General features: G+C 45.5%; 1 protein-coding gene across 8 annotated transcripts in view; it reads left to right on the top strand.

Annotated features, from left to right (window-relative positions):
• CCAR1 (cell division cycle and apoptosis regulator 1) overlaps nucleotides 1-10,751 on the top strand; it is a 33,481-nt gene extending 22,730 nt beyond the window's left edge. For 7 of the 8 annotated variants that reach the window (XM_078875197.1, XM_078875194.1, XM_078875202.1 and 4 more), the window contains 12 exons: nucleotides 121-331; nucleotides 1,520-1,597; nucleotides 2,125-2,310; nucleotides 3,920-4,111; nucleotides 4,330-4,725; nucleotides 5,503-5,623; nucleotides 5,858-5,919; nucleotides 6,869-7,003; nucleotides 7,604-7,739; nucleotides 7,920-8,117; nucleotides 8,493-8,698; nucleotides 9,216-10,751. In XM_078875197.1, the coding sequence (XP_078731323.1) occupies nucleotides 121-331; nucleotides 1,520-1,597; nucleotides 2,125-2,310; nucleotides 3,920-4,111; nucleotides 4,330-4,725; nucleotides 5,503-5,623; nucleotides 5,858-5,919; nucleotides 6,869-7,003; nucleotides 7,604-7,739; nucleotides 7,920-8,117; nucleotides 8,493-8,698; nucleotides 9,216-9,278 (1,984 nt within the window). In that variant the 3' untranslated portion in view covers nucleotides 9,279-10,751. The remainder of the gene's footprint in view (nucleotides 1-120; nucleotides 332-1,519; nucleotides 1,598-2,124; nucleotides 2,311-3,919; nucleotides 4,112-4,329; nucleotides 4,726-5,502; nucleotides 5,624-5,857; nucleotides 5,920-6,868; nucleotides 7,004-7,603; nucleotides 7,740-7,919; nucleotides 8,118-8,492; nucleotides 8,699-9,215) is intronic. The other variant, XM_078875201.1, reaches the window with a different exon arrangement.
• Nucleotides 10,752-11,651: the final 900 nt, after the last annotated feature.

Genomic DNA, 11,651 nt, shown 5'->3' on the forward strand with positions numbered 1-11,651 from the left:
TTTTTTATATATATAAGATATGACGATGTTGACGATGAAGATGATATTAATAGCATTAATAAGAAAGGTCCTGACAGGTCTTTCCTTTTCCGGTGGTGCGCCCCTTTACGGGGGCGGCAGGTACCGTTTCGCAGAGATCCGCTACCACCGCCCGGAGGAGCTGCACAAAGGGCGGAAGGTGGCGGCTCGCGTGGAGACTGTGGTTATTTTTCTCCCGGATGTTTGGCACTGCACCCCCACCCGTTTGGAGTGGGAGGCGCTCTCGCGAGGCTACAAGCAGCAGCTGACGGGCAAATCGCAGGCCGCGAACAAGGAGGTGGACGGAGAACAGGCACTGAAACCAATCCCACTCGCCCACCCGCCTGCCCTTGTGCCCTAGCTCCCGTCATTCTTACGCTCTCCCCCATTACCCCGACCCTTCATTCTACTTCCACTGCCCGCTCCCTGCCCCCCCTCAACCCCGGAACCCCCTTCCCGCTTCCTATACCGTTTAGGCTACACATGTCTCTGTGTGTTGTTGTTGCCGTTGAATTGTTGTTGGTGGTGTTGGTGGACTACGGGAAGATGATGTTGGCCAAAATGTACTCGCTGAGCCAACGTCGTCAGTGTAGCGTCCTACACGTCCTCTTTCAAAATCATTCCCTTTGTGTTGTCGCGGTTGCCGCTCGACGCCAGCTGGAGGAGATCTACTTTTCAGTGTCGCCGCCGAGAAGATGCGCGGCCTGTTGTTTGGATCGGTGCTCCAACTCTCGTGGCTTTTTCGTTAGCGTGATGTCCCCCGTTGGTGCAGTTCGTGCCTCATCTGAACGTTTCCAATTGGGAGACGCATGGAGTGCCTGGAGCCAAATTTTTTAAGAAAAAAGAAACCCTGAGTGTGTCCTTGTATCTCCAAAGCCTATCCACTGTTGGAAGTAAGATTTTTAATACACTAACGTCGTAGTCTTTCGTGAAAATACGGCCACACTTTGTTGGCTGTGGGTATAATAGTAATGATGTGATCGGAGAGCTCCAGACCATGTACAAACAAGGGTAATCTTACAGCTGGATTTCTATGCCGTTTCCATACTTATTATGTTCTCGTATGAAGTTTACAGTTCTACTCCATCAACTAAAAAACACAGTAAGTTTATCAAAATTCATAGTGAATAGCGTGCTTTTGTAGGTAGGAACTGTCAAAGCTTCTCCCTACCCTTGCCCTCCCCGTGTCTTGTCCCATCTATGCCCCCTACCAAAGCCCTTGCCCTGTATACCCCAACACTGATGAAATGCTTTTGTGATTTGCAGATTTCTCTTGTGATTGACTGGTTGCATCAGAGCTCATGTGTCCATTCACTTAGGGGCATCTCGGACTGTGTCTAAAGCACCACAGGAATGTCTTAAGCAGAAGGAAGTATATCTTTTCCAAACTGCTCTAACGAGAGCAAGCGCTGTTGGTGGAAGGTTTGAAGGCAGCTTGCATGGGAGGACGTGCCTTTGCTACGCGTGACTAATTTAGCGTTTCTCCAATCTGTTTGGACAGGATGATGAAGAAAAGGATGAAAATGGTAAACTCACGACTCCGACGCACCACTCTAAGCTGGATCCCAAGACGATGAAGGTAAGACCAAGTGGATGTTTACTTCACCGTTGTTTACACTGCCAGAACAGACTTGGGTTGATGCTGCAATGGCTGTGGCGTCTAGAAACAGAAAGTAATAGATAGAGGCGTTTGGTGACATCAGCAGCTTAGGGTCCTGATGGTATTTTGACATTGCGGCTCGCACGCTCTTCATTGTCTTTGCTTGCATCACACATTTTCAAACTTTGGTGTTTGATCATCATATTTAAATTGTCTTCAGTATGCATATCTGTCATGGGATAGTTGTTGCCGGGCTACGTGCTGGCAAGCAGTTGGCAGTATAAAACATCTGTAATTCGATGCCAACACATCTATTTTCCTTTCGCCAACCCATCCTGACCAGAATGGTCAACCGCCACAACCTGCACGTGGTGGAAAGACACCCTCATCGGGCAGTGGATTTACAAAGGGCTGCACAAGTACTGGGCCATATCGTATGCAATGATTCACTTGTGAACCTGCGTGTATGTGTGTGATCCTGCGCCGTGCCCATGCTCAACCGGCAGGTGAGTTCTCTGCGCAAGGAGCTAGAGGTGAGGAGCATGAACGCCAAGGGTCTCAAGTCGCAGCTGGTGGCGCGGCTAATCAAACAGCTGAAGCAGGAGTTGGAGGTGGAGGAGCAGGAGGCGAGTGAGAAGGCCGAGGCTGAGGAGGTGGAGGAGGAGAAGAAGCCCGCCGAGGAGACCGAAGAGGTGGTGCCACTCGTTGCAATGAACGTTCATTGATGCATTACACACTCTTTTTGTGTTTTATTTACCATCGAATGATTCCAAAACTTTTCCAAATGAGTAGGCAAGTAACAACTACCTGATAATAGTCCTGGTCGGCACCCTTCAGGGATTTAAACTTGTGACCTGAATGAGAGACGGGTTCTCTAACCACCCCACCACCTATTTGTTGGTTCTTTCGGTAAAGTCAAGTAGATAAAAAAAATAAAATGAATAAAAGTAATAAAAATGTACACTGTAGCCTGGTTCTTAATCGGAGTGAGTGTACTGGCAATCTATAATGTGGACTGTAGCCTGGTTATTAAGTTTGGTGAGTGTACTGGCAGTCTACAATGTAGACTATAGCAATGGTTAAGCTGGGTGAGTGTACTAGCAGTCTATAATGTAGACTGTAGCCTGGTTTTAAGCTGGTGAGCGTATTGGCAGTCTAAAATGTGTTTGTTCATGATTTTGGAAATCTTTTTGGTTACTCCTGCTATGTATGGCAAGGTGATGGTTTTGATTTAACACGGTACATCAAATTCGTGATCTGATCCCATTTGTGGAGGACAATATTCCTGACATGCAATATCCCGGCGTCTACAAACTAAGCTGTATCTGCGGCAGCAGTTACATTGGGGAAACTATATCTCGGACCGTGTTCGTGAGCATAAGGCAGATTTGAAACTGTAGAACCAATACTTCTGCCGTAGCTGATCATTGTTTTAATGCAGCTGGCTCGCGCGAAATTGATTTCTCTAAGACGATGGTACTTTGCAAGCCTACTGGCTCTCATGAAAGATTCGTTCATGAAGCCATCCATTTTTTCAGACACAGACAATTTAAACCGAGAGGATTGTTATAAACTCAGCAATCATTTGAAAGATGTCATAAACCACTTTGGGTCATGTCTTGATTTGTGTGTTCTTGTCAACCTCCACCGTCAGCAGTGTGGGTGTGTGGAGAGAGGTGCATTGCTTTGATTGGTGTTGGCCTACTGTCGGTGTCGGGTTTTCTCCCACATTAACATTAGCTGCCCCGCCCATCTCTAAACCTTTATAAACAGTTTGCCTTTAGAGGCTAACCCCCCTGTTCCTGATGACGACCGCTTGTGTTGCGATCTAAACGTCGTGGTTTTTGTTTTTTTATTTTTGTTACTGAAAGAACCAGAATAACTCTACATTATAGACTGCCAGTGCACTCACTCAGGTTAAGAATCAGGCTACAGTCTGTATTATAGACTGCCAGTACGCTCACTCAATTTAATAACCATTGCTACAGTCTACATTATAGACTGCCAATACGCTCACCAGCTTAAAACCTGCCTACAGTCTACATTATAGACTGCCAGTACACTCACCCAGCTTAATAACCAGGCTACAGTCCACATAGATTGCCAGTACACTCACTCGGATTAAGAACCAGGCTACAGTCTACATTAGTGTTTTTATTATTATTTTTCTATCTACGTGACTTTACCGAAAGAAGAATATGAATTCCTGCAGTCATGAAAGTTTTAAGTCAAAATTCACCCCCACCACCTGGCTGGATAAACTCAGCAACTAAATTCGACCGTATAACCGCTTTGTTTCAGGACGAGGAGAAGAAGCGGCAGGAGGAGAACGAACGCCTGCGCAAAGAGCGGCGTTACACGCTGCCCGAGATGCCTTCCATCATCGTGCACCCCAACCGCACTGCCAAGAGCGGAAAGTTCGACTGCAGCGTCATGTCGCTCAGCGTGCTGCTCGACTACCGAATCGAGGATAACAAGGAGCACTCGTTTGAGGTACCCGGCTCATGCCCCACTTAAAGCCAAAACCACACACACAAACCTCTCGTTGAATCCGTGTAAACAGAAGTAAATTACTTTCACAAATTTTAGGATGTGTTACTTCGATAAGGTGTGCTTGTGTCCAGCTTTCACGTACTTCACATTGCAGCGCAAGTCCGGCTGACGCCTCTGCCTCAGATTTCACTGCCCACCCCCCCTCACCTCCCACGTAGGTGTCGCTCTTCGCAGAGCTTTTCAATGAAATGCTGCAGAGGGACTTTGGGTTCCGCATCTACCGGGCGCTGATGGCCGCTCCGGAGAAGAAGGATGAGAAAAAGGACAAGAGGGATAAGAAAGAGACTGACAAAAAGGATTCGAAGAAGAAGGAGGTGGAGAAGAAAGAGGTGGAGAAGAAAGAGGTGGAGAAGAAAGAGGTGGAGAAGAAAGAGGTGGAGAAGAAAGAGGTGGAGAAGAAAGTGGTGGAGAAGAAAGAGGCCAAGAAGGACAGCGACGACAAGGACACGGAGAAGGTTGTTGTCGTGAAAAAGGAGAAGGTGGAAAACGAGGGCAAAGATCAGGAAGAGCCCAAGGCCAAGAAACGGAAAACCGACGACGAGAAAGATGAAAAAGTAATCCTTTTATTTTCTGCTTTTAACTTGATTTGAAGCTTTCGTGACTGCAGGAATCCATACTCTTTGGTTCTTTCGGTAAAGACGGTCGCTTGTGTTGCGATCGAAACGTCGTGATCTATTAATTTTTTATCTACAGGACTTTACCGAAAGAACCAAAGAGTGCTTTTAACTTGGTTGCATTTTTTTGTGTGCCTTAATATTTATAGTAGAGCATAATATGATGTGTATCCAAGAAAAATCCTCACCTGTATATTAGAGATGAATTTTCAGATGGATTATAATTTGGGATGTAAAGTATTTTTACATTTATACATTTTTGCGCAGCAGAGGGCAATGCAGAAATGTTTCAACATCAGTGATTCGCACATTCACCATCTCGCGACTGACCACCGTGTTGAAGTATGTTCACATAACCGCCACGACCAGCACGGCGTGTGGAGGCCATCATCCAGCAGTGGATTGAAAAAAAAGCTCTATATGTTTACATTGTTACATGTAGAAGGAAACCAGAGGGTGTGAATAACACTTCACTATACCGCTTGCCTGTTGGACACTTACTTGCTATAATGATTCTGACTGGCATCTCATTTCCCCCACCAATCTCATAAACTAGTCGCTGCATTTCAACTGTGTCATTGACAAAGCACCATACATGCCCCGTGTTAGTCACCGCACAATTCTTACTCGGGTGGAATGGGGTATGTGGGCGACGGTTTTTGGTGATGTTCGGTGATGGCGACGTTGATGCTGATAATGTTCTGTTTGTACATGAAGGCAGAGGAGAGCGAGGGGCAGCTCAAGGCAGAGGAGGAGGAGGAGGACAAGGACTCCGAGTCGAGGGAAGAGGAGGCTTCTAACTCGGCCGATGAGGAAGATGACGACGATGATAAAGAGGGTGAGTTCATCCACGGCCACAAAAACTGGTGGGAACACCTACATGCAATGTTATGGATTTCTACAATATACACATGCTGTTTGGTCGAACATTATGCTAAAAAGTGCTTATCTTGTTCCTGTAAGCAAGGTTTAAAAAATTTAGGCATATTAAATAAAAAATATCACAAGTCGCAGAACACAGCTACAATATGTGTTACGAGTTTATGCTGCCTGCTGTTTTGTTGAATTGCAGATGACAAAAAAGATGACAAAAAAGGAGACCGGAAAGCCAAAGAAAAAACTGTGAAAGAAAAGGTAGTTGTGATTTAAAATGTTCACTGTGAAACTTCATAATTATCACTTGGGAACTTAAAGTAGGGGTGCACAACTTCAGTCCTCGTATACCCGAATTCTACACGTTTCACAGAGAGCTTGACATCTTTAACTGCTTAACAGCTGAAAACACTGAAAAAGGCCTATTTAAGCATTATATCAATCATGGTTTCGGTTAAGTTCTTTAGAACTCTATTGAATTGAAAACCAGAAGGCACTGCAGCCGTAGAGACACTGGAGTGTGGCTTCAAGGAAGGCAGCCCCCCATGAAGCAGATATCTCGCGTAGATTCTTTCCTAGGTTGTCTTAGTTTGAAGCTTCATTGTTGAAAAAATTACTTGACTTCAGGATTGCCGCCAGTAGCATTCCATCAAAGTCGCTGTGGTGTGAAAACTGTTGGAATGCAACCTTCCTACAGGCGTGCCATTAAAATTGTCTTTAGCATACCTCTGAAAGATGCGTGAACATTATTATCACTGGGAACACAGATCCGTGGTGCTTTGTTACGTATGTATGTATGTTTAACTTGTTTCGTACCCTACATAGCCAACCGTACTAATATGAGGTGCGTTTTAACCCAAAGCCCCTTCACGTCGACAATGTTATGTTTATTCATATTCTTTGGGTCTTTCGGTAAAGTCACGTAGATAGGTTCAAAGAAAATAAGAAAAAATAACAAAAAACTACGACGTTTCCATCGTTTCGATCGCAACACAAGCATTCGTCATCTTCCTGACGACGAACGCTTGTGTTGCGATCAAAACGTCGTAGTTTTGTTTATTTATTTTCTTTGAACCTATCTACGTGACTTTACCAAAAGACCCAAATAATATGAATTCCTGCAGTCACGAAAGCTTTAAGTCAATGTTATGTTTCTCTCTTTTGATTGGCGGGTGTTCACACGCCTCGTTTCTGTGTGCTGGCCTGGCAGGAGAAGAAGGTCACTGTATACCGAGACCTCCTGCTCGCTTTCGGATACTTTGACCAGAGCCACACGGGCTACCTGCAGGAGAAGGACTTGGAGGAAATTCTGTACACGCTGGGTCTGCACATGTCACGAGCGCAAGTACGAATAGAGAGACCTGCCGTCCCCAAAGTGAATGCACTGCACGACTCGTGGCTAATTTGTGCCTTCCCGTAACGTGCCTCTGTATACATTTAGTGACCCATTTGCTATGACGAATGAGCCTTTCACCAAATCGCCCGGAATGTGCCTAATGTAATTTCCCGTAAGTTAAGCTGGTTTGAGCATGGATAGTACTTGTATAGCTTACCACCTTTCATAACAAGTCTTAAAAGCTGTCATAACATAATGGGCAGCAGAGGGCAGTGCAGCCAAACGACCTTGTTTTACTGTACGTCATTGCTCTCAAGTCAATGCTCTGGGTTTTTAATTCACACTGACCAGCATGGTAAAATATGGTTAAATAACCCCCATGACCTGCAGGTGTAATTACAAATTAAAAACTGTGTTACCTAATGGCTTGTATGACAATGTGCCCATGTACCCATCTCGTGCATCCTCCGCCACAATCATTTAAACGTGGATGGTCTGAATGATAGATAGGAGCGGTCCTGAAAATATCGCCGAATATTCATTGTCGTGGATCGCATTTCCCACTTGGGGGGCGGCAGTGACGGTGTTGACGTTTCGTCTGCATTGCAGATCAAGAAGCTGCTGTCCAAAGTGATGGTACGCGACGTGTGTAACTATCGCAAGCTGACGGACGCCTTGGAAGGAGAGTCGGTGAGCGAGACGCGGCCCGAACAAAGCTCCACGTTGGAGGAAATTCTCGCGCAAGGTGGGGGGGGGGGAGGCTGTCCGAGTCTGACCACACCCCACTGCTACAGCGGACCTGCGGTGTCTTAAAATGTCTCTAAGTGCTCATGTTACGGTCCCTTTTGTCAGTCTGCTGCTGGATGACGGCCGCGATAGCGACATGTGACCTTGCCCGTGCCATGTGTGTATGGCCACGACGCAGGAAACAGGCCTATGCTGCCCTTCACGCTCAGCAGAGTGGCGGCAAAGAGGAAGCCTGGCGACGCGGAGATTCAGTCCAGCATGGTCACCTATCAGGGGGCGCTGGTGGACGTGGGCAGCCTCCTGCAAAAGCTGGAGCGGAGCGAGCGAGCGCGCGATGACCTGGAGTGCCAGTATCAGGCTCTACAGCTGAAGATGGGTAAGCATTTGGCATTTCCTCAAAGTGTGGGTGTGTGTGATATTGGTTTTTGTAGGATTAGCAAGGTGGATGATAACAAGTAGGTATCCCATGCAGGACATTTTTACGTACATATATATATTTTTAATGAGTAAATATGTCTTGAAATTCAAGTCATAGTACAACCTCTGCTGACTTTCCATAAATTGATGATCATTTTATGGACCCCTCAATGATGCTTGAGCAAGCGAGTTGAAGGCTGGGATTAAAACTTACAACTTCACAATTATGAGTTGTCTTCTCTGCCATAGTTCCACGAGGGCAAGGTCTGGCACATAAAGGACTCCGTTTAAACTTCCGAAATGTCCCGCTTTCGCCAATTTCTCACTTGTGCAGAGGAGCTCAACGCCAGCATGAGTGCCACTGGTGACACAAACCTGGCGCTGTCGCTGGAGCTGAAGGAGACAAACAGCCGTTTGAGCGGGGTGGAGGACAAGCTGCGGAGCCTAGAGCAGCGCCACAGCGCCTTCACCAAGCTGCTGCAGAGCACCTCATCTGGCCTCTCCAACCTGCTGGCCGGCATCACCGGCGCTGTCAAGGAGGTGAGCTCATTATCGCAACGTCTCCTTGCTGTCTGAGCGTCTGTGAAAGCCCAATTCATTTTATGCAAAGAAAATACAACACAAACACCATACGTGCTCCTAGATGTGTTTTTTACCTAGGCTGTGGGTCATCACACATGACTAAGCAGCGCCGCAAAAGCGCCCTCATGACGTGAATCGTGACATCACTGCCATAACTTTCGAGACAAGGTGTAAAAACTTGGCACTGCAGCTGCATCATGATGTGTGGTGTATCGTGGGTTTCAGCCATATTGAGGCAATGGATGTCAGTTCATATTACACATTACATATTTGGGTTGCTTCATTTTACACCTTTGTAAAATAAGAACCGCAATTGTATGATAATCACGAGACACAGAGCAAAATTTGATGGGACGCAAGTACTTACGGTTCGCATTGACAGCATTAAAGAGACCATGATGCTTTGTGAGCTGAGCGAAAATCAAGTATTGGCCCAAGGCTTTGTTTTACTAACGTCTTATTTTCTGTTGAACAGAAACTCGAAGAGGAGACGAAACCGGAAGCGGAAGAGCCTGTGGAGAATGGGGCTGACGCATGATCTGCGGAGATTGGTGGATGACGTAATTGTGGAAAAAACTGTAGCCTTCGCTCCTAGCGGGGGTTTGGCTGACTGGTGCACGTGGTCCAGTGGTGATAACGCAGTTGTCTGTCGGCAACATGGTAATTTGGCCACAGGAAAGTAGAGCATATGAATGCGTGCAAGTAAAAAAAGAGTCAGATTGGTGACAGTCTTGTTCCTCGGTGCGTTTCCTGATTCTGTTGGGTGCCGAACCAAAACACCCATATTTATACCGGAGAACAAAGTCAACCCCTGTGGGAGAAACATTTCCTTGTGCTTACGGAACTCTCTGTGTTCACACCTTTATAGAGGTCTGCCACTGTGGTATTGTCTAGTGCTGAGCCATTGTGCTTTCTGGGCAATTTTTTATGCTAAGGTGTGTCCAAGAAATACTATAAAATTAAAGGAATGGGTGCCCCGGAAATATCTGGGTTTTTTTTCAACAAAACCCTGCTATTTCCATCGTGGCCAAATTGAGGACATTTACAGCCTGTAATTGTATTTAACTTACTTTTTACATGATGAAAACACAAAGGAAAGTTGGAGAAAAAAACCCACCGAAACTGCCGAAAATCAACGAGCGATTTCTGCAACACACAATCCAGTGCTACCATTAGATGCTGTGCAGTATAGTTCTTAACTGGGACTCTGGCATGTGACATTTCCACACAGCGTGCACACGTGACAAACAATTGGTCTGCATTGCATTGAATTCTGTTCAAGTGAGTTTTGAGTGTGATTTTAATTTTTTTTAAACGTAAAAATTTTGAGGAGTCTGCAAATAAATCCCCATTTGTATGCAGGGCATTGAATGTCTGCCCACGTTATCTTTGAGGATACTCTTGTATCCTGTGCTTTGTACATACATCCCAAGCTTAGGTAAATGTCCGTGTCGCGAGTTTTGTGCAGCACTGCACCAGAGCCGGATTCCATAAGACTTGAGCCAACATGGCCAATCGTCTCTCTCACAGTTGTACGCAGTTGGGAAATGAGGGACAGGTCCCTTTTACCACTTCATCTGGATCATGCCTGATTGCAATTTGGCCAGATCTCAGAATTGGTCCTCATATGTACATTTTGTACAACTAGACTTGTTTACCAAATGAAGCAAAATCTACAGATCTTAAAGTAAAATTAATGCAATGCACATGTCATTTTGTACGTTAAATTCGATGTAGCGTTTGTGCATAAATGCACAGAACTTCACATTTGTGTGTGTAGCAAATACTAAATTTCTGTCAGTTGCAAGCAAACGAAGATGCAAACTGCAACCTCAGGCTCATTGTATTGCTGAAGAACAAGTACAGGAATGCAGTGTAAGTGTTCTGCACAGTGTTGTGGCAAACAATATATTTGACACAATAGCATAAGATGAAATAAGTTCTATTGTGATGTGTTTTGATATTTTGTGAAATTGTTGCAGCAATAAATATGCTTTAGACTTGTTTTTCTTTTTAAAATACTCGCCCATCCCATATTATAGTGAACAGTTTTACACACTTAATGGTTGTTAATGTAGATTGCGTTTCAATGATCCTTCCACCGTACAGTCCTGAGCCAATGAGAAAAGTTGAATGTCTGGTCGAGGGAGGTGTGACTTGAACAACTTCTGTTGACTTCACACAACACCGTAATAGTTTTCGTAGCCCTGGTTGGGTTTTTGGGCTGAGTTCACCCTCCACTGGGATTTGAGCTCGCGACGTTGTGATCTCAGGTCGAACCATCGTAATAAGCAGTTGTCACAAGGCCAGATTGTATACACGAAGTACACACACCTACATCCCTTTTATACATTCATTGCTGGGTGAGGGCCTCCGAAGCCGTGCAGGTTGAGACATTTGACCATGCTGAAGACTGGCCAGTGGTGAAGGCAGACGCGTGAACATAGAAGTACATAAAAACAATGGATTTTGCTCCTCTCCCCACCACGAAGCTCCCACAGCATATAACGAACGGTTTGTGCTAACCAGGCTCTCGACTGCTTTCAAAATCTGATGAGATCGGCACACTCCAGGCGATATGGTCACATGCAATAATACACTGCCATTTTTGCAGCTGCATACCATGTAGCGTAATTTAAGATGTAGATGCAGTTACATATTAATGGTTTTATGTGTATACTCTAAAGCACTCGGTTCACGTGCCAGTTTGATTCGGGTGCACTGTGAGCGTTGATGTTATTAACAGTGCTACAGGATAGACCGGGGAGGGGTTGGGCGACGTTCGGTTCCAGAACCGTTAGGCTTTGTAAGGACTGCTTCCTGACGTTATGTATTGGGGACTCTCGTACTCACCACGTGCATTGCGGCTCTGGAAATATTGTATTTTTTTTACCGAATTCCATTAAAAAAA

Source organism: Lampetra fluviatilis, chromosome 41, assembly GCF_964198595.1.
Source record: "Lampetra fluviatilis chromosome 41, kcLamFluv1.1, whole genome shotgun sequence".
NCBI classification, from domain to species: Eukaryota; Metazoa; Chordata; class Hyperoartia; order Petromyzontiformes; family Petromyzontidae; genus Lampetra; species Lampetra fluviatilis.